General features: G+C 42.4%; 1 protein-coding gene across 4 annotated transcripts in view; it reads left to right on the top strand.

Moving 5' to 3' along the window:
• LOC117446995 (chemokine-like protein TAFA-1) overlaps positions 1 to 23,456 on the top strand; it is a 132,612-nt gene that overhangs the window by 92,692 nt on the left and 16,464 nt on the right. For all 4 annotated transcript variants that reach the window (XR_011643248.1, XR_004552184.2, XR_004552185.2 and 1 more), the window contains exon 3: positions 19,166 to 19,306. Coding sequence is in view for 1 of the 4 variants with exons in the window: in XM_034083553.2 (XP_033939444.1) it covers positions 19,166 to 19,306 (141 nt within the window). In the remaining 3 variants the exon portion in view is untranslated. The remainder of the gene's footprint in view (positions 1 to 19,165; positions 19,307 to 23,456) is intronic.

Below are 23,456 nucleotides of genomic sequence, written 5' to 3'. Positions count from 1 at the left end.
TGGATAATGACATACAAATACTTCGAGATTTGGGTTAAAAGGAAATAAATGGTGCCTCTGTAGTACGAAAGTTGCTGGACAAATAAGTTCTGGTTTCACAATCGTCCCCGAAAGTGGTCTTAAATCCGATGTTTTCGAACATCCTGTGGCAGCTTCCAACTCCATGGTTCAACATGTCTTGGAGAATACAAGTTGATTTGATCAGATAGTGCTCTCTTAATGCTTAGAGACCACTGCCTTTCTTCGGTATACTAACAGTGAATGAGAACAGCATGATTTCCCCTCCTTATCTGAGCGCACAGAGGCGTTTTGACCGGAGAGGACATGCTCAGCTCTCATCGTGACGTCAACCAAAGTCTGCACTATTCAGAAGGCCATATGCCACAATTTGAAGGTGATTAATTAAATTCAGAATAGCACAGGCGGGTCTGAAGACATTTCTATCTTGAATAGAGTTGGCATCTGCCACAGCAACTCTGAAAAAGAAAGATAGGAGACCTTTTAAACGCATTTCAACAAGCATGCTTTTGTACGCAGCTGAATGAGTCCGTCTGGTTCAAAACACACACAACAGTTTACTGCTGCAAAATGCCATCGGTTGTGAAAATGGATAAATAATGGCGCTCTTCCAGAAAGGTCTGGGAGGATAAACAGAGAAGTGTCACAGTACAGTAACAACTGGGGATTTACTCTGGTTGTTGTGATCAACCATCTGCTGCTGCGTCTTGAGAGCTGCACTCTAATTTGATTTGTGTGCAAGAAGCAGCTGGTAAATATTGTTATTGCATTTTCCTCTGTTTAGAGTCCATAGGTGTTGACGGTTCAGAACAATAATGTGAACAATGTACAAATTACCCCCATGATACGATTAATCAAAAATGTACTTCTTTGCAGCAGCGTCGAGCACAACACATTGAATACAATTCCATTACTTGCCATTACAGTAAGTAGAGTTATGTGCACCATGCTAAATGCCTCATTTGTAAAACAGACTTACCTGCTATAATTGGATGTAATGTGCGTGTGTGTGTGCACATCCTTAACACACTGAATAGTGTCCTAACCGTACGCCTTACGTTTGCTCTCCATGTTCAGCCGAGTCTTAAAATGCAGTGCGTTCATGCTTTGAAACTACATTGTTTTATATGTTTCGAGAAAACAAAACTTTTGCTGGACGACATTTGATTTGGAAACATCACAAATACATTTCTAACGGAGGTCTGGAATAGGGGGGAGGATATTGTCGGGGACTTTCACGCAGGAGACAGTGTTCATGTCCCATGTCAAAGCAAAAACCAATGTTGACTTATTTTAAATAACAAGGATTGCTATGGAAGATGAAGTACCTATTTCTACACAATGTAACAAATACATTTATGCCGAACCATGATTGATTTTGTTACTGTATATTTAATTTAATATTCCATTCCTTACACACTTAATAATATCCTGCTTTATATATGTTTTACAGTAAATGTATGGTTTCTACTTTTTTAATGCTATGTTATTTCTATTTGTGATAGAATTGTTTATTTCTAGTCTTTTAATTTCTCTAATGTACGATGCCTTGTCTTTTTATGCTGCTGCAACGCAAACATTTCTCAAATTGGGATTAATAAAGTACATCTTATCTTATTATCTTAAACTTATTTTGAAGCCTTACCACAGCCACGTAGCTTTGTTGAGTTTTATTTCAATATTAAGATACAACAATAACTAGAGATGTCCCGATCCGATCACGTGATCGGGGATCGGAGCCGATCACGTGATTTTCAAAAAATCGGGGATCGGGATTTTTTTTTTTTTTTGTTACAAAACAAAAATGACCATGTTCACGTCTTAAAGTCATCCTGAGGACTTAGTTTTGGCTTGTTTTCAGACCTGGTTGCTTATTCCTCTCAAAGCTGTCAACAGAGTGGGCGCAGTGTCTAATAGCAGCAGTAAGCTAACGAGAGGCTACGTTCAGCTGGTGACTCGGGAGTCGGGACAGAGAAAATGTCAGGAGTTTGGAAGTATTATAAAATTGAAAGCGAAGGCAGTGTGACAGCCAGATGCAATGTTTGCAAGGCAGAGGTTCCGCGTGGTGGAAAGAACAGAGCTACGTTCAACACGACCAATCTAATACGCCACCTGAGAAACAAACACCAACAACAACACGACGAGTACACAGCGGCCACTCAGGTAACGGCACTGAAACAACCGACACGTTCAGAGACTTTCAAAAGGAAAGAGAAACTGCCCCAGAACAGTGAAAAGGCCAAAAGAATAGCAGCCAAGATAGCTGAATTCATCGCGTTGGATGACCAGCCGTTATCTGCTACCTTTTTTCTCTCTTAATGCATTGCATAAAGATCGGATCGGGAAAAATCGGTATCGGCAGATTGTCAAAATCAAATGATCGGAATCGGATCGGGAGCAAAAAAAGGTGATCGGGACATCCCTAACAATAACCGTGCTTTAAGTGTGGGACCGTCATCCAGGAGAAGATACATCCCTTGAAACGTGCAGTTCAGCTGTATGGGAACACCTTCCTGTAAGAGACACAGTTTCCATATTGTCATGCATTCCTCCCAACGCTATGCATGTTTCTTTGTTTGTTGGACAAAGGTGCATTTTTACCGCAACAGCTTCCAGCAGCTGACGCCCAATGACCTAAGCTGGGGTAATGAGCGCCCTTGCATGGTGGGATCTGACCTCTGAACATGTCACAGTGCAGTTCAGAGGCTGTACCTCCTCCTTCACTCCACTGCTGGAGAAGTCTTTAATGAGGGAGAAACCTGAGACATGAGAAAGGGAAGGCAGGCAGCGAGAAAAGTGAAATGGAGACATTCGAAGACAAGTATTAGAGTGAAAGATACCGCTGCAGCTTCCGTGTGTCCGTGTGCATGTGTGTGTGAGACACAGAGGAGTTGATGAGTCTCTAACAAGCGGCTTCATCCGAGTTAGGAATGAGCTGCCGAGCCGGATCTTTCTTTTGACCTACCTTGGAGAGCGATGGATGGACAGATGGGGGGGGATGGATGGAGGGAGACGTAACGGAGAGAAATAGGGAGAGCATCTACTGAAGTGCTGTGCAGAGGCTCCTTTCTTCATCGCCTGTCAAGGCAGCTCTTCAGTCTGCCAGGAGACAATCACTTATCTTCCAGCTCAGATCCCACAGTCACGACTTCGAGCACCACCAGTACACAGGCAATGACCAGGGAAATGATGCGGCAGATATGATGGATAAAGAGCATACACACGGCGACTGCTGCTTTTGGCCCTGTACCAGCCATATCTCTTCCCCAGTCGATGTGTGAGGAGGAGGAGGGGGGTTGTTGAAAGTACAATATATGGATGAAAGGTAGACGCCAGCGTGGAAAAGTAGTTGAGGTGGACTTTTTATGTACCTAAAAATTGTGTTTAAACTTATTTTTCTTTCTGTATAAAATATTCTCTAAATGTCAACACTATTCAGTTTTGCCAATATATTTATTTTTCTTTGAAGGGAGATTTTCTGGTTCTTACTCTCTCTCTCTCCATCACAGAGCTCTGTGCCTGCATAGCTGTGGCATTAGTATGCACACGGAGTTCCTTCACACTTTGATGTGCAGCCACATGATTTCACAGTCCACCCTGGTGGCGCAGATCAAATGTACAGGTATGTCGAGGCAAGGCTGATGACGAGATTCAGGTTTCCATTTCATCGAAGGGTTTCACAGCTACCAGACATAATGCCAAAAGGTACATGAACTGTTACATGACTTGTTTTGGTTGTTTTGTCACTGTGTGCATTAGAGTATCATGATGAGGCAGTTGGTAAATCCAAGCGAAACTATTTTTAAACATTTCATTCACCGTCTGTATTTCTTTGCAAAGAGTCCTCCAAGAGGGAGAATCAGGTTCAGGTTCAGGTTCAGGTTATTTATTTGTACCCGTAGGTAGATTCTGTTTGCAGAGAAAAATACAAGGGTTCCATCCTGACACTAAAAACAAACACAAACAACAGACACATCTCTAATAAAGGACTAGTAAAGTATACCCTGCTCAACCAAACCGAATGACCTTGAGAATCAGTGTGGGCACGAGTTCAAAACAAAGTCATGATTCTAATCTTTGTAATTAATGGGTGTGAGCCTGAGTCATTCATTACGGCTGGTATTTAATCTGTTCGATGGGGGGATAGTTTCTGTGACTGAATCGTGGCATATTTCAATGCATGATTGATTCCTCTCTGCAGAGGATTGCTCTGGAAGATGTAGTAATCACTCTCAGTCAGAAAAAAGAAAAGAGTGACAAAGTTGAGGCTTTTTCTTTTCTCCGGCGCTCCAGCATTCAGCACATCAATGGAGCGTGTTCCCAATGTGGCGTTTGATCGGAAACCACAGGACGCTTTGAAAAGGTTTGATTGCAGTTTTATCTCTGCACGGAGAAAACAAATGAAACATATAAAAACACTCTTAATAAACACTGCCGGAATATAAAAGTGCTCGATCAAAGAGATGTCAAGGGTGAGGAAAGTTTGTTGCCGTCTTTATCTCCGCGGGAATGTGGGATAGAGGCTCGTTAACGATGAACTCGTCAATCATTTTTGTAACCAATCATCTCGCACCGCTCCGGTACAGTACGTGGTTCATTTTTCTCTGTTGTGGTCTCGACAATAGGAACAGATGAGACTCTTCTCCCACTTGTGTCACCACATCAAGATGTTATCTACAGCTTAAAAGCTTATCAAGCCGACGGTAATGACGTTGAGTGACTGAATTGTGTGTTTTGATGGATATCGCTGTGAGTAATCTGATGGCAAATTGTGTTCCAGTTCTCATATTGTTCCGATTTTAGAGTCTGCAAATAACTGCGCTCCGCTTCTCTTCTCATTCCCCTCCACCCACCCCCCACCCATGTCTCGTCTCGCTTATAGTCATTTGTCATGGCTATGATTCTTTCCCACAGGTGAAGAAATGGACCGAAAACCCATTTTAGTGCTCTGTCACACAGAAATAGATGATCATTGTCCGATGTTTATTTTGCCACTAGTTAATCTGCTGTGCATTGTGTACTGTGCTGCGTTTCCAAAGGTCTCCATTCTGCTCTCTGATAGGATTGAAACCCGTTTCTAAAGGTATCTGCAGCGCTTTATGAGGGGGATAATTGGCTTCTACGGTAAAGAAACACCGCTGAGGATGGTTAGAAGACACCTCATCGAATTACTTTTCACAAGGTCTCTCGGTACATGTACAGGTAATCATGTTCTAGGAAGTATAAAAAGGCTCTCACTTTTTTAATGTGCTGTAAAATAAAAGTTTGTACGAGGTGTGGTCCGACCCAGTTGAAAGGCAAGTGCTTATATAGGTTGTTTGTTCAAATGGCTGTAAAACGTGATCACTTTAAACCGATGTCGAAAACCGATCCATTTCTGCAGGGCGTTGGTAGAGTTGCACTTTGTGCCGCAGGATTAGGGAACATTTACACCCAGTACATTTTGAAAGCAGATCCGATGCGTGTATTATTTTGTTGTTGGAATAATCGGAATAATGTTCCTGACTCGTTAAATTCCCTTGAGTCCAGTCAAGTCAGAACAACAACTCAGAAACAGACTCAACGCAAAGAAATACAACACAACCTTTGTAGCATCCATGTTGCCTTCCAATTAACAACCTAAAACACGTGACCATACTGTTACAGCTCTGCTCCATTCGTTGTTGGTGAATCCAGCATTAGGAATACCTGACATGACATTTGGATTGATGCTACGACAAATACAACACGTTAATTTCCGAACAAATTGTCCTGCATCGATGACCTATACAGGCAGATGTAACAAAGGGGTGACTACATGGTTGGAAACACAAATCTAATTGTTGACAAATAAAGATAATTTGTAGTTAAAAAAAATACCCCTTGTGTAAACTAAATACTCTGAAAAAAAAAACTGCAGATTTCCAATTGAGAACATGTTCACCAATATCGTAGGGAAATAACCCTCATGTTCTTTATCAGACTCACGGATTCATCTAATGATGAACAAAAAGTGATTTATTTAGGGTGACCTATCATATAATAGACGGGTATTAAAATATATGGCTGTTGAAAGATCATGTGGACTAAAATGACTTCAGTCAGGACGAATTATAGCTCTTTTCGACAGCTTTACGCTCCTGTCCTGTCCACAACAAAACACTTGTCCTTGTCGCTATCTAGACCAAGGTCAACCGCTGAATGCCACATCTGACATCGTTATTCAGCATTGTGTTTAGCACATCGATTTGTCTCCCTTTTACTCTTGCTCCCATTGATCATCATGCAGAAGTCAGTCTTTGGAAAAGTGATCAATGCTCTGCCATATAATTACCATCTCAGGAATGCGTCATTTAAAAGCCAATATAGGTTTTAATGCGGTGCTTAGTCGAAAACTCTGTCAGGCACATGACACTGGACCTAGAGAGAGAATCCAGGCAGTGAGGCGTAGGACATGTGCAAGAGCTGTACGCTTTAGTTAATAGATTCTCACCGTTTGACAGGACACACTTGCTCGAGACCAGACTGCTTCGGGACCACAATGGGCCTCAAGCAGTTGCTTTGCAAGGCAGGACCACTTATTTACACATTGGCGCATTTGTAATAACGACTTATTTGTTTGTACAGACAATGTCTTTTAGGATGCTGAGTGTTCTTGCATCCAATACATAAATAAATAAATAAACATTGAAAGACAAACATGAGCGCTTCATGCCTTAATGCGCACAGGCAGCGTTAAACACACCAACATGCCAGTGGGACCAGGGATTTAAGCTTATTAGCATGTATTGCTTTTGGGGCCCAGTTATGCAAAATCATGCAACTCCCTGATTGCTGGGCTTCAAAGAGAGCGGACAGATTACGTGCGCAGTAAAGTGTCCTCTCTCTACATACACTGGCCTACTCTGGCTAGTTTTGCATGCATCCATAATGTGATGTTAAGTGCCTGCTTGATGCATTATGCATATCAGATAATGCATTGTGTGTAATTCAGACAGTCCTCGCCTGAACCTCAAGCGGCATCGTTCCAGACCCCACGCGCGGAAGTATGGCGTGATCGCAGGAGGAGACAGCCACCGTGTTCTCTGCGTCACACCACCTCCACCGTGATCTTCTGTTCCACACAATTTTCTAAATAAACCTTCGACCAGACAATCTCTGATGGATTGTACTCGATAACCCTATATGGCATTGTATAACTTTATTATAAGCCCTTTTCAGAACTTTTTCCCATTCGTTTTAAGAAGAGGTGAACTGAAACTCACGGTCTCTCTTCAAGCCGTTCTCCAGGGCTCACAGCACAGCGCCAATTGTTTCCGACCCGGGAATGTCACTTTTTGAAGGCTGCTCGATGCCGCCGTTCAAAAAGTCCGTTTTGTGATTTTGAATGGACAATTTAGTTTCTCATTTCACCATCCGACTCTCATTTAGAGTGAGCAGTGACCTGTGTCATATGGACATTGGATAGAGGTCAGGCTCTGCCAACTGTGCTGCAGGGTGCAGTAAAACACAAAGACGTGCGGTCACACCTGCGCGCCTGGATCCAGTGTTCAGGCACACACCAGAAGAGAGGAATAAAGTACAAAAGAAAAAAGTGATAAATAGGAATTTGTTGACTCTATATACGAGTGTGACAGCACATGATACATTTGTGCAATAGTGTTTCTGGCACGGCACGACACTATTCCTGGCTTTACCCTCCTGTCGTGAAAATAAGATAAGCAGGATGTAAGTGAAGGGACACGAGCCATCTCTCCCCTCCACTGCAGCTTTTCATTTTGATACCACATTTAAAATGCAGCCGGGCTTGTCTCCATACAAGATCAAACTGTCATGCATATAAAAGAGCGCCAAACAAAGTTATCCTTACACCTGAAAGACCACAGAAGTAGGTTACTTCCTGCATATATTTACCATAATCACCCTCGTTTCCCATTCATCTCGAGGGTAACTTCTCAGAACTTTTAATGTGTTTTCTCCAAAGCTGTGTTTTTTAGTTTTTTGCTACCTGCCAGATATTACATTTCATTGCTTTTCTGAACAACCGTGAGGGTAATAAAAGCTTGAATTGACATTTAAACTATAATGGTTGTCAACGGCCTCTTTATTATTCACCCGCTTCAGCTTGGCAGTGGGTCTTCTTGCTCCATGACACGGCGAGTTATATGCCAAGGCATTACAGAGCCCTTCATAATCCGGTTTGTCCCGCTGCTCCCTCTGGACGGGGGTAATTTCATGGTTCTGAACTGGTATTGATGGAGCCTTGGTATCAGAGGCACGCGGCAATCGTTAACTTTAATAACCATAAAGATGTGAGCATTGGAGTCATACAGGCCCACAAGAGGAAACCCATACAGGTGATTAAGAATCGACCAGGGCCGCGGCCAGCAGCACCTCGCATTTAGTATTCCTACTAATGGAATTACCTGTTAAAGTTGTCAAGACTATTACCACCAATGGTGCAATTGCTGCACTTTACTTTTCCTTTTCAGTAAACTAGAGCCACTATCCACTTCTCCACGCATGAATAATACATGTTAAAAGTAAAGATTTTCCTCTTTTATGTATTTTTTTGCATCATTTATGAACCCCATTCAGATTATAGACTATGCAGATTTCTTATTGGTTGTCCTTTTCGTACACATCACTGCACAATGTATGACCAACTTAAAGGGCCTTCATTAAATGTAGAAGACACACGCATTGGCTTCAGCTGATATTTAAATACATTTATCTTAACTACTTATTTAAAGCAGTATTTTGTACCCTACTCGCCAAATCATCAAGTTAGACACTCTGTCCAGATTTATTTCTCTGTCCCCTCGAAAAAAAAAAAATGGATTGGCAGAAGAGCGTTCATGTTCAAAGCCCCACCTGACTGGAATACTTTACCTGCTGCTATTAGATCTCTTGCATCATTGGGTATATTTAAACATGCATTATCATCTCACTTTCAACTGCTCTGCACTTGTTCTTGATGAAACTGATTTGCTCGACTGTCTCTCAAATTGTTATGATTGACTTTAACAGACTGTACGTGGTTTGTCTTGTGTGTCATGTTTTGCTTTTTGTCTTTTTGTTTATGTAAGTCTGTAAGTTGCTATTGTCGGGACCCCCTTGAAAACAAGATGGTGCATCTCAACGGGTTTATCCAAATAAATAAAATGTCTATATATATATTATGATTCTGTAAGTTAGAGCCACTGTAGTGGAGCATATTTAGTATTCTGTAGGACTAGCTAGATTGAGAGGTGAGCCTTACCAGCAGAGGGGAAAAAACAACATTGATTTGTCTGACTCCAGTATAGCTGCGTCAGTAGTTCCTGTCAGTCAGTGTGAGCTCTGGAGTGTCTTTCCCCCCCTCTCCCCCTCTCCCCCCCTCCCCCTTTCTTCCTTAGGTTTGCGGTAGCTCTAGGCGCTACTATAGCTGCTACGTATGTCCACTTGTTTGTCTACTCCCATTACTGTGGGTGATGCTGCCTAGGGAGGAAAGTGAGATCCAGGCCAGAGAAGGGTCAGTGAGGAACCAGCCGTCACACTGGCTGAGGTCAGAGAAACCATACGGGTCACTGCAACAGGGTGCCGATGGGCACTTGATAAATGGAGGATCCACCACTGAGGCATCAGCGGCACGCGGGTCGAAAGGTTTCTCACATTGGATAAACAATGGTTAACTAGGCCTGAGATGAATGTCTTTGTTCTTCTCGGAGACAGTCTGCTCTGTTCCACTTCAGATGTGTTTGAGTGGTGGATTGTGCAAACTCCTCTGGTAGCCTTGCTCCTCGAGGCTAGCTTTTATTATTCATTGGTGGAAGTCAGTCCTCTGGGAGAAGGCTTCAGAGTGAGAACAAGTCGGCCTTAGTGGACGATTTACTCTCAAAGGCCAGGAGAACTTCAGCGCAGCAAAAAAAAAGTACTCTGTGTCCAGAACATAACAGGAATGTTGTCTCTTCATGTTTTGTTTACCCACAGAGAAATCTTTCTTATGTGGAATACACAAAGTTAGTATCCATGTTAATACCTCCAGGAGGCGCGATGTATAACAGTGTAGCACATACATAGATACATGCTCTCTGCCTGTCCTTATTGTTTGCCACTTCACACATCCTCCCTTCTCTGTGGTGTGAGGCAGAGAGCGTGAGTGCCACACTCGTGATATATTCTGGATATAAAGGGTGTAATTTCTCTTCACATACTCTTCTTTTTGTTAGCCGGTAACATTGCAGAAGAACATGGAGCAAATGAGAGTTGTGTCATTTCTGATGAAATATATAAACAGTATCAATTGCCAGGAGGAAGGATGTTAAAAAGTTGTTCCCTAGCACTGCTTTGAATCCACTCAACGGCGCTTCGTAGCATGTTTAAACATTATCCGAAGTAATCAGGGGGAGTGTTCATGAGGTTTAACTTAATGTTTAAGTCATGAAAAGCTCAATTCTGATGAGCTTCATTAAACATATATGCATTGGGACAGCTGCCCCAGAGCCACGTTGATGCGTTTTGCTTCTTGGATCTGATCATAAATAATCAAAACAAACTAATCGGGACAAACAGAATACGTTTTTTTTCATTTTGGAGTTATCGGACAACTTTTGAATCGGATACATTTCATTATATTTAAAACTGTGTTTACAAAAAAGGGTCATTTTCAATAACGCAGCATTTCAAATAAAATATTCAACTCGACAAACAATCTGCCGCTTAATGAAACTCGAACAGGGGATTGAATTGAGTTTTCTGGCGCACAGCGCAAAGTCACTTTGTTCACTTCACCGCGACAGTCTCCATTTGTCTTTCAGATGTGCATCATTTTCAGCGATGATTTGAAATGAGGAACTGTGTCGAATTTACATTTCTCAGCTCAACACATGTCTGCATTTATTTACTGACAATGGAGGCGATAATTCTTGTTGCCACGTGAGATGTAAATTGACAATTAGAAGTGTAGCGCAAAAGCACCGGGGAACAGCGACAAGGAATTTGGAAGAAAGATGGACCGTGGTTGATGCAGCAGCTGCCTGTCTGACAAAACAAAACAGGCACTTCAGCATGCTCTCCAGCACGCTCGCCAGCACTCCTTTTCACCTGAGTGTGCACTGATTAAGTTGTTATGACGATTCCTTGAGAGGCTTAAGTTTTCCCGGCTGCTGTGTTACTTCCCTCGGCCATATGTCATTACTTAATAACCGCAGCAGTGTGAGCGAGAGCGCTAAAGAGTGTTTGAGGAGGTGACAAAAATGCTTGTTGATGGCAAGCCAGTGATTACTGCTCTTGGCCACTCCGCATAGATTATAGTTGTTGACGCTGAAGCTGAGCCAAGACGGAAAAAGTAGTTTTTTTGTAGTGACATTGTCATGAGCACCTGCATCTATCTCTGTGTCTAAATGTGCCAGCTGCACTGAGATCAAAAGGTAGTTATAGTTTGTTTGTCACTCGGAGGATGAAAAGAAACCGTCACTGTCATACCTGCGAGTGTGAAGTCTGCGGGCGGATACACTTTTAATGGGTTTATTGCTGTGACCTTGACTTGTGTGGGATGCAGCTCATCATGGGTTGTAGCTCTTGATGGTGATCTGCATGTACAGATCATTTGCTCCATGGTCAGTACGCTTGAAACACTGGTTTCCACGCTTCATGTAATAATTCCCTCTTTTGCAGCAAAACAAAGCCTTCAGATACTTTCTGGGTTAAACTGGGCTAATGAAACACTCCGCTAAAACTCCCACTGTTAACTGAGTTAAAAGTGATGGGCTTGCAAAATTGATTTTCCATTAGACTCCAACTCATAACACTCTCTGTGGGAGTCCGTGTTACAATGGTACATTCAAAGGGAATAGTTAATGATAAGACAGCCAGCCCTATTTTAAGAATTTTACATTCTAGCCAATATTATACATTTATATAAGTGTAAAACGACAGGAACTTTGCCTTTCTACCATCTTAAACTCTTCGTCGTCTTTAATATCTCATTGCTCTGCAGAAAATATTCTAATATGAAGTATTGCTTTTTATTCTGAGCTCATTCTCCCCCATCTTTCTCCACATTGTACAACCATAGCTCATTAACAGCTCCTAATTGGCCGTTGGGCTAAGCTGAGAACAATGAAGCATTGATTTCCTTAAACCTAATCATCTCATCTAGTCGTTTAATGGCTGCTGTCACTGTGGGCCGCCAAGAGAAAAATGAGCAGCCAGTGGTCTCATCGGTGCCCTTCACCTCCCCTCACCAAAGGCTAAAGTGCACATCTACCCACTCCATCTTAGCAGGTTGGTTTAACCCCTTTCGCTGCCTGACAGGCTCTGAGCACTACATCCATCACGTCTCCAGTTGTGTGGATCCTGTGTTGCACCGCTATGCACACACAGTTACTGATGTGCACTTTAGCGCTTCAGCATATATTATGCGGTGCCACGGTATCGTGTGAGTAAATACACACAGTAACAAACTCATATGGACACACACTCAGACACACATAATGGATGGTCATTTACCGAGCTCCTAGCTACCTGAATTAAATTACCTCTTGACCAAGTGGCCATTTGTCATCTAAGTGGCTCTCGCGACTGGCCCAGTAGAGTCATCACGGAGCCATTTGCCTTGCCCCCTCCTCCAATACCAGATGGTTGATAGTGATCGCCCCTAATGTCCACCTGGCCGATGGCTGGACCTCTCCCCATCACTGATACACTCACAAGCGTGGCCTCTGTGTGTGTTGGGGATCATCCAGAATTCTGATGGCCATGAATAAATGAATCATCATAATAATAAAAAAATATATAATCAGTCTAAATTGCTTAATACTTAGTATTGAGTCAATGTCCAAAAGCTAAAAAACAAGGCATACCTTTCACAATGAAAACCCCAGACCCTATGTAACTTTTGACGAGAGAGAAATCCAGTTCAATCAAAGGAAAGGCTGTCTTTTTCCTCCAATCTATTCAAACCTGTTATTGAATGTTTAAAAATAATTTAACATTGTGTAAAACTTTGCTTAAAAACCTTATTGCAACTACTGCTGACACCTTGTGTATCTGAAACGTTGGTATTGTTGACTTTTATGAATGTATGTCAACCGCTGTCCCTAGTAATGAACTATTATATGTTACAGGGATTAGTTCTCAGAGCAGAAGCTTTTCATTATTTGTTTCTGTAAAATTTGTAGCAATAAATTGTTATCTAAAACTTTCCTAAGTCCCACAGAAGAAACAAAAAGTCACAGATCACATTGCATTGCAGCGATTTATAGTGGGGCAAAAATATTTAGTCAGCCACCAATTGTGCAAGTTCTCCCACTTAAAAAGATGAGAGAGGCCTGTAATTTTCATCCTAGGTACACTTCAACTATGAGAGACAGAATGGGGGAAAGAATCCAGGAAATCACATTGTAGGATTTTTAATGAATTAATTGGTAAATTCCTCGGTAAAATAAGTATTTGGTCATCTACAAACTCCACTATGGCCAATACCAAAGAGCTGTCAAAGGACACCAGAAACAAAATGGTAGACCTGCACCAGGCTGGGAAGACTGCATCTGCAACAGGTAAGCAGCTTGGTGTGAAGAAATCAACTGTGGGAGCAATTATTAGAAAATGGAAGACATACAAGACCACTGATAATCTCCCTCGATCTGGGGCTCCACGCAAGATCTCACCCCGTGGGGTCAAAATGATCACAAGAACGGTGAGCAGAATCCCAGAACCACACGGGGGGACCTAGTCAATGACCTGCAGAGAGCTGGGACCAAAGTAACAAAGGCTACCATCAGTAACACACTACGCCGCCAGGGACTCAAATCCTGCAGTGCCAGACGTGTCCCCCTGCTTAAGCCAGTACATGTCCAGGCCTGTCTGAAGTTTGCTAGAGAGCATTTATGATCCAGAAGAGGATTGGGAGAGTGTCATATGGTCAGATGAAACCAAAATAGAACTTTTTGGTAAAAACTCAACTAGACGTGTTTGGAGGAGAAAGAATGCTGAGTTGCATCCAAAGAACACCATACCTACTGTGAAACATGGGGGTGGAAACATCATGCTTTGGGGCTGTTTTTCTGCAAAGGGACCAGGACGACTGATCCGTGTAAAGGAAAGAATGAATGGGGCCATGTATCGTGAGATTTGAGTGACAACCTCCTTCCATCAGCAAGGGCATTGAAGATGAAACGTGGCTGGGTCTTTCAGCATGACAATGATCCCAAACACACCGCCCGGGCAACAAAGGAGTGGCTTCGTAAGAAGCATTTCAAGGTCCTGGAGTGGCCTAGCCAGTCTCCAGATCTCAACCCCATAGAAAATCTTTGGAGGGAGTTGAAAGTCTGTGTTGCCCAGCGACAGCCCCAAAACATCACTGCTCTAGAGGAGATCTGCATGGAGGAATGGGCCAAAATACCAGCAACAGTGTGTGAAAACCTTGTGAAGACTTACAGAAAACGTTTGACCTCTGTCATTGCCAACAAAGGGTATATAGTATTGAGATCCTGATAATGATTTTATGTGCTTTTTTAACGATAAAATTGTTACTCTTAGAAACAAAATTAATGACCTCTTGCCTTCGACCAGTATAGTGTTATCAACAGCTCCCGGAATCGTAAGTTCTAATATTACACTAGATAGTAAACTAGAATGCTTTTCAGCCATTAACCTTGAACAATTACATTCAATGATTCTCTCTTCTCAACCATCAACGTGCATGTTAGACCCAATTCCAACTAAGCTGTTGAAGGAAGTTTTTCCATTAATTAGCACTTCTTTATTAAATATTATGAATATGTCTTTATTATCAAGCTATGTTCCACAATCATTCAAAGTAGCAGTGATAAAACCGCTTCTTAAAAAGCACAACCTCGATCCAGAGGTTTTAGCCAACTATAGACCTATTTCTAATCTTCCGTTCCTCTCAAAAATTCTTGAGAAAGCGGTCGCAAAACAGTTGTGTGATTACTTAAAAAACAATGATTTATTTGAAGATTTTCAGTCTGGCTTTAGAAGACATCATAGCACAGAGACAGCTCTGGTTAAAGTCACAAATGATATTCTAATAGCCTCAGACAAGGGACTTGTCTCTATTCTTGTTTTGCTCGATCTCAGTGCTGCATTTGATACTATCGACCATGATATCCTATTGCAAAGACTAGAGCACTTAGTTGGCATACAGGGAACTGCTTTAGGCTGGTTTAGGTCCTATCTATCTGAACGCTCTCAGTTTGTACGTGTTAACGATGAATCTTCCACGCAAACCAAAGTTAGCCATGGAGTGCCACAGGGCTCAGTGCTCGGACCTATTTTGTTCACATTATATATGCTTCCGTTAGGCAATATTATAAGGAATCATTCTGTAAACTTTCATTGTTATGCGGATGATACTCAACTATATTTATCAATCAAGCCTGATGAAATTAATCATCTAAATAAAATTCAAGACTGCCTTAAGGACTTAAAAACGTGGATGACCTTAAACTTTTTGATGTTAAACACGACCAAAACTGAAGTTATTGTACTTGGCCCGAAGAATCTACGAAACAAATGATCTAAAGATATACTAACTATGGATGGCATTAATTTGGCCTCCAGTGAGACTGTAAGGAATCTTGGTGTTATATTTGATCAGGATTTATCGCCCACAAAAATCAACACATAAAATCAATTTCAAGGACCGCCTACTTCCATCTACGTAACATTGCAAAAATCAGGCATATCTTGCCTCAAAACGATGCAGAGAAACTAGTCCATGCATTTGTTACTTCTAGGCTGGATTATTGTAACTCTTTATTATCAGGGAGTACCAAGAAGTCAATCAAGTCGCTTCAGCTGATTCAAAATGCTGCGGCTCGTGTACTAACCAGAGTTAGGAAAAGGGACCACATTACTCCTGTTCTGGCTGCCTTACACTGGCTCCCTATAGAACACAGGATAGAATTTAAAATTCTTCTTCTCGCCTACAAAGCCCTTAATGGGCAGGCGCCATCTTATCTTAAAGAACTCATTATACCCTACTGTCCTACTAGGGCATTGCGTTCCAAGAATGCAGGGTTGTTGGTTGTTCCTAGAATCTCTAAAAGTACAATGGGAGCCAGAGCCTTTTCTTATCAAGCTCCACATTTGTGGAATCAGCTTCCAGTTTGTGTTCGGGCGGCAGACACCCTATCCGTTTTTAAGAGTGCGCTTAAGACCTTCCTTTTTGATAAAGCTTATAGTTAGGGCTGATTAGATTCAGCCCCTAGTTTTGCTGATATAGGCTTAGTTTGTCGGGGGACATCTTACTTCTTCCTTCTCTCTGTCTATACCCGTGTACTCTCATGTTCCGATTAACCCAGCTTCCCCAAATGTCTTTCTTTTTGGTGTCTATATACGCTGGGATCCGGAGTCATGGATGATCCTGCGGTCCTGTGTCCTGGATCGCGAGCGCTGGATCTTGAGTCGTGGCTGTGGTCCTGGATCATAGGTCCTGGATGGATATCCTCGTGGATTCATCTTCCTATTATACACACATGCATTTCCAAACATTTGGACTACCTATGTTGCAAATGTATTATCTTTTCAATTTACACACGGCATCTATTGCACGTCTGTCCGTCCTGGGAGAGGGATCCCTCCTCTGTTGCTCTCCCTGAGGTTTCTCCCATTTTTCCCTTTAAACTGGGTTTTCTTTGGAAGTTTTTCCTTGTACGATGTGAGGGTCTAAGGACAGAGGGTGTCGTATTGTCATACTGATATTCTGTACACACTGTGAAGACCACTGAGACAAATGTAACATTTGTGATATTGGGCTATATAAATAAACATTGATTGATTGATTGATTGAGATGAACTTTTGTTATTGACCAAATACTTATTTTCCACCATAATTTGCAAATAAATTCTTTAAAAATCAGACAATGTGATTTTCTGGATTTTTTTTTTCTCATTTTGTCTCTCATAGTTGAGGTATACCTAGGATGAAAATTAAAGGCCTCTCATCTTTTTAAGTGGGAAAACCTGCACAATTGGTGGCTGAGTAAATACTTGTTTGCCCCACTGTATGTTAGCTGGTGTGCTTACTCACGGAGCAAGTGTTGAATCTAGCTGAGGGAATTAAAACCAATTTCGTATTCTGTGATGCAATGTAAAGTCCTCACTTATTCAGTGATCTGCTTTGACTTGAAAGCAAGTCTGCAGGTCAGGAAGCTGTCGGTAAAATATTCAACAAGCGAACACATTGTGGAGTTTGGGGTTTTAGCACACTCAAGGGTTTTCTCCCCTCTCTTTTATAGTCTGTGTTCTGCCTCCTCCGGCTTAGAAATATCTAACAACAAGTGCTGAGAGAGTGACATTAATACTGCACGACAGCACGGTCCAGCAGGACTGCAAATGTTTGCCTTTTAATCCTGGAGTCGGAGCTCTTTGGTCTGGCAACGGCAGACAGTGATGGGAATGGGAGAAGAAAACTGTTGCCCAACTTGTCTGGGCTGCTTCAAGCTCACTTCCGTAATTCATGATCCGAGCCATTTCAAACATTTGCACAATTAACCTAGCTTGAGAAAACACACACTGGTGCTTTTCATGCCATTGGAGGCATATGCATAACCACAGAAGGATGTCACCATTAAACCTTTGTACGGCTGAGCTGAGTAAGGCACAAACCAGACGGAAGGTGGCATTTGGCTGTCTCCCCTTTTTTTGCTCTATCACTTCTGTGGATCGGAGAGGATTGATTAAAATCCTCCTCTCGTCTACTCCTGTCTTCTCCTCTCCTCTCCTCTACTTTACCTTTACTTCTACCTTCACTTTCCTTTCTTTTCCTTTCTTATATTTCCTTTCCTCTCCTCTCCTCTCCCCCTCTCCTCCCCTCTCATCTCCTCTCCTCTGTCCAGGGATGAACTCCAGTTTAATTGTTGGACGCTGGTGTCTGTTGCGGTGGCTGTCGAGGGAAGATGAAGAGTTTTTCCTGGGGCGTAAGGAAAGGGGAGAGCGGTGATGGAAGGCCTCTCTGCCGCAGCTCCGTTGGCTGCATTAGCCTCACACTTTATAATTGTGCGAAGGGGGCACTTCCAGGCGCCCCCTCATTACTCACTGGCATGGCCGGTCCCTGGCAGCTAGACACACCTTGTCCTCTAGCTCTCTCTCACCCTGCCGGTCTCACTCATTTCTGGATGTCCCTCCTCTCCATCACCCCCTCGCCCTCCCATGGGATATCTTCCCTAATGTTATTTTGACCCAATACCGCCATTGGCGCACATCGCCTTCTCTTTTCACAGAATCCTTTTGACATCCTCTTTTGTCACAGCGGGACCTTTTGTACAGCATTTGCTCCGACTGATGTCACCTATGCTTTGGAGCTAATGCTGCAGTGTGGTATGGCCTAAGAATGTATTGGCTTATTGAGTTAGACATCTTAGAATATGACTGAGGCCTATGACTGCCAGGTCTTTCTTGAAGAAGTGTTAGTGCATCACTTTTTAATCATATTGACAACATATGGCGAATATTAAGGGTGCAAAGGCCAGCACATGGTGTGATCTTCACCATAGGCTGATTGGTATGGAATGAGGACAGCCAACACTGAATGAGAGGCAATTAGGTGACATAATTGAGATGCCTCGAGGGCCAATTTGTTACACACACTTACAGTGTAAGTGCTCAATGATTGTACTGCAGTGTGCTGCTAATGATATGATGAGGTGGGGTAGTGGAGGTTCCCTGAACCTCTCTTTCACTCGCATAATTGTTGTGTATTTGAATTTTTGATGTATGAAAAGTTACAGGAGCATTTATTTATTTATAGAAGGACCATGCATACAAAAACATTAATCTCAGCAAAGAGAAGAGATGCAATATGCCAGATTATAGCTAATAGCTCATTTCCATCTGTGGTCCTCAGACAAGTTCATAACAATCAATAAACAAACAATAACATTGCATGATCTCTATCAGTCAAACAATTTTAAAACCTGATTTAAGTACAGCTCAATAAATTAATACATAGTACACTTGAAATACACTTACATGATCTCGGTCACTCAAATAATTACAAAGCCTGATTTAAATTCAGGTTATGAACATAACACTTAGTACACTTCAAATACACTTAAATAAAAAAAATGGTGTTTGCTACATGTATATGTAATTTTCAGTGACATGTTTCCTCTCACATGTACAGTAATAACCGTGTGGGTCTTTGTCTGTTTATCCGCAGAGGGAGGTACGTGCGAGGTGATTGCCGCCCACCGATGCTGTAACAAGAATCGCATTGAGGAGCGTTCTCAGACAGTCAAGTGCTCCTGTTTACCGGGGAAAGTGGCCGGGACGACACGCAACAAACCTTCCTGTGTGGATGGTGAGGAACGCTTATATGTTTTTAATATTGTCCTGCAGCTAACTATTTGTTACTGTGGCTCCTGTGTGGAAACCTGTTGTACCCAGCCCAGCTTAATTTGGACTTATGTTAAAATTACATTAAACGTGTCCTATAACATTCAGGTTTACTGGATTTAGTATTTTAAAAGGGATAAAGTAACAGTATTTGAGGTGGTTTTAGGATGTGTTACCCACGTTTCATGCAGGAGACTGTAATCCAGGGTACAGTTCTATCCTCCATAGTTTTCTACGGTGGTTATGTTGAAAAACACATAGTTCTGGTATTAAAAAAATTGTAATCATGTCAAATGTAATCAAATCAACCAAAGAAGAACACCAATAAATAGCAGTCTTTTAGAACTCTTCAACATTTATATGAGACAAAAAAAGCCGGAGAGGTTTTCCATGTAAGCACACTGGAGGTTACTAAATATTTCTGCTGAAGTGAATTCATTATAGTATTGCTTTGATAATGAATGCATTATTGAACTATTACATAATTGGTTCCTTAGTGGCTCATTCAGACTGCAGCTGATTCAATGGCATGTGCTCCGTAAACATGACATTTTAAAAACAGAATATGGTTACAAGGCGAGATTTGCATAAGGCTTAAATGAATAATTTTCAAAAAATACTTATTCTAAACATGCTTTAATAAATACCTTGAAAACACCCTAAGCATAACACTTCCTTTGCTGCTAGATTTTTTTAAATAAAAATACATTCAACCATTACGAGCAGCCCACAAGTGCCGCGCTGCTGGGCATCATGGGAGATAAGGGGTGATCCAGTGGGGGGGTTGAGCACCTGAGCAGGGAGCACGTTGCAGATCACATCGCCTAAGGCAGCTCAGGCTGATGGAAATGAATAACTAATAAACACAAGTCAGGCAAGCTCCAGGCTAGTGCACCTGAATTACCTCAGCTGAGAAAAACAATCAGGCAGAGGCAGCTCCATGGGAAGAAAAAGAAAAAAAAGTCGACAGAAAGTCACAAGTCTGCTGAGACAGAACTGTGATGCCCCCTTCACTCCGGGAAGCTAATGTAGTGCTCTTCAATCTCAATCTTTACACCCACACCTTCAGCAGAGATCAAAGTCATCTCTCCAGCTGCCCTCTCGCCAAGATATGACACCAAAATATCTTCATTACGAGGGGTGTTACATGAAGGGCCAGACAGGCCTGCTCAGTGGGCTTCTCAGGGTTGGTTAGCCACAGCTGACACTCAAGAAAACCCTAGAATATAAATTAGATATGAGTCAAGGATGACACAAAAACTTTCTCTCTGTCTGATAAGGAAATACCTGAAACTGTATAAAACCTCTGGGTGAGCAGCTACATTTTTAGTCCTTGTGACTTTTTGTCAAGGTTTGAATGTGTGTTTCCCTGTGGTTTGACACGTCTGCTGAATGAAACATTTACAGAGCTCTGACCTTGAGACTTGTAGACTGTGGTGTCCTTGTTCAGAAAGGCAGGCAACCACTCTGCACTCTTTTATATTTACTCAGATCGTGTCTTTTTTTACTAGACATGGCATTAAAGGTCACCTATCATGCAAAATCCACTTGTTCATATGTTTTATACATAAACATGTGTCTCCTCTGCGTAAAGAGATTCTGAAAGCTTCAGGAACAAAGATTCTCTCTCTTTTTGATCCATTTCTATAAAAACCTGTCTGAACATGAGCTGATCAGATTTTGGCCACTTTGTGATGTCATAATGATGTTTTGGCTTGTGTAACCATTAGCCAATCACCAACCAAGGTAACCCCCCCCCCCCCTTATCCCCTGAATCTCCTCCTAGAGCACCATTGTGTTCTTTGTACCCAAATCTCTCTCAGAGGGGCGTGGGGAGGGGCTCCTTATTTTCATCTAAAGTAACAGACAGAGAATCAGCACTTTTGAAACAGGGCTGAAACAGAGGGGATTATGGGTAATGCTGCAATGATCTGTTTGGTGTTTCAGCCAATCAGAGACATGTTTTGTATATATCTGAGAGCTAAACTATATTGATGAAAAACAGTATAATAGGGGACCTTTAAGACAAAACTGATAAGATGATAAAACAGCAAACTGAGAGATTTCTCTTGAGCTAACCACAGATGAAATTCACGTGATAGAAAAAGTTAACAGTAAAAGTTTGACAAACATATACAAATAGAAATTACATGGCCGGAGGCCTGTAGGTGGAGAAGTAGGAGATGTTGTTAACACTTCATGCCTCCATGCTTCGGGCTCCTGCAGCGAGAGAGTCCTCGCTGTTCGCGTATCGATTAACGAGCACTTATAGATGGAGTGGCGGTAAGAATGGAAACGACAAGCCACTGAACAGCACGCTACAGTATTGAGCAGCGTTGCGCCACACTGAAATAGTAAATAGAGCCTGACCTCTTGAAAATTGTATTCCTTTAGTTAAGGCCTCTTCTCCTGGATAATTTCCATCTGCTTGAAAGTGAATCAGGCTGTTATTTATTTAACACCGAAACCACTGCGGGATAGGGGCTGAAGGGCAGACGAAATGATTGCGTGATTATTCATAAGAACTCATCTGTAGTCGGAAGTGTCGCACTTTGCAAACACGGCGTTTGATTAAAGGATCTTTTTTCATGAGTGCGGGAAAAAATGGACATATGTGGGGGGGTGGGGTTTAGCTAGCTGCGCTCTGTGAGGGATTATAGACTTGTGGAGTCAGTGGTCTCTTCCCCTCGGCAGCGCACCGGTCTGGCCCAGGTGGAGCTCTCTCCCCAGGTCCCGGCGTTATTAATGTTCCGTCTAGATGAGGAACGATGCCGCAGCCCAGCTCATCTCTCCGCCCCCCTGGGGGACACCTGCTGCCCCCATAACAAACACAGGTTATGTTCCCACAAAAGAGAAAGGAATATAAAGAGTGGCCTGTGCTCTGATAGAAGAAATCAAAAGTGTATCTTCAGAGGTCATTTGGTTTGACACAGCCTGGAGGAATGAGCACTCTATCTTTGACCAAATCAGTCTCAATCTCGCGCTGTATTATCGGGCATTAGCATCAAACGCTAACATCAAAGCCCACATTGAGGATCAGTCCCATTGCCAAGTGTTTACCTCGTGAATGAGGGCCTTGTTGGATTAATGCAGCTGCTATTGGCAACTGTTGGGTTGTTATTCATATATGGGGATGTGACGACAGCTTCGAGGTGTCATGCTCAGCAGGGGTCCGCTGTCAGATTATCCCTATAGTGGGAATTGATTATTAGCTTTGTCAAGGGGAACTATGTTCCAGTTATGTCAGGGCCAACAAGGCTCTTAGTGAAGAGCATCCCTTTTAACAAGTCAAACGCTCCCATCTCTCCAGCCTCGCCGGGCTGATCACATGCACTCGGATTAGGCGCTCATCACTGCACTACTGCCTTTATCCCAGTGTACGAGACATGTAAGCCCTCAGCCACAGTATGGTCAAACACACACACACAAACATGTACTCATTTACTCAACACATGCATGCCGATGCCCTAATATCCGCTCATGCTACCACTTTGTGTTCACATGTAGCTGCAAACTCTTTCAACAAGAGATGCACGCGGTTGCACGCGGATGCACGCGGATGCACGCGGATGCACGCGGTTGCACGCGGATGCACGCTCGCTGTTGATCGGTGATGGGGAATGAACCCTTCTGTTTAGCTGCAGGCGCGTAAAGCCAAACATGACAGGTTGTCATGCTACATTTGAGATACATCCAGGGGGAGACACACGCGAACGCTACTTGAGGGGGGGGGCAAGGCGCTCTGTAGTTCTTCTGCACACGTTACTGGTCAAACAGATGCAATCAGAAAATCATACGCATGTTAGAGCACAGGTCCCCAATCTTTTTTTTCTAAAGTACCCCCAACGTTGATGAACTCGAATGCACCTTCATTAACAATACATGGTCATTTTAATTGGTTTTGAACTAGATGTTATGCTATTAAATATATAAAGCAATATTTGTCATAAATTAAACATATTCAGGTGTACGAACACACCACTTTAAATAGAAGAAAGTTGTAATTGCAACCGTTTATGATATGTAATGCTAACTGTTAAAACAGTTTGTTTGCTTCTAAATAACCATTTTAACTTTGCATCTATTGATGTTTCCATATCCACCATGTATCTGAT

Source organism: Pseudochaenichthys georgianus, chromosome 5 (assembly GCF_902827115.2).
Source record: "Pseudochaenichthys georgianus chromosome 5, fPseGeo1.2, whole genome shotgun sequence".
Taxonomy (NCBI): Eukaryota; Metazoa; Chordata; class Actinopteri; order Perciformes; family Channichthyidae; genus Pseudochaenichthys; species Pseudochaenichthys georgianus.
The sequence above is the reverse complement of the archived record's forward strand: the minus strand, read 5'-3'. Positions and strand labels throughout refer to the sequence as shown.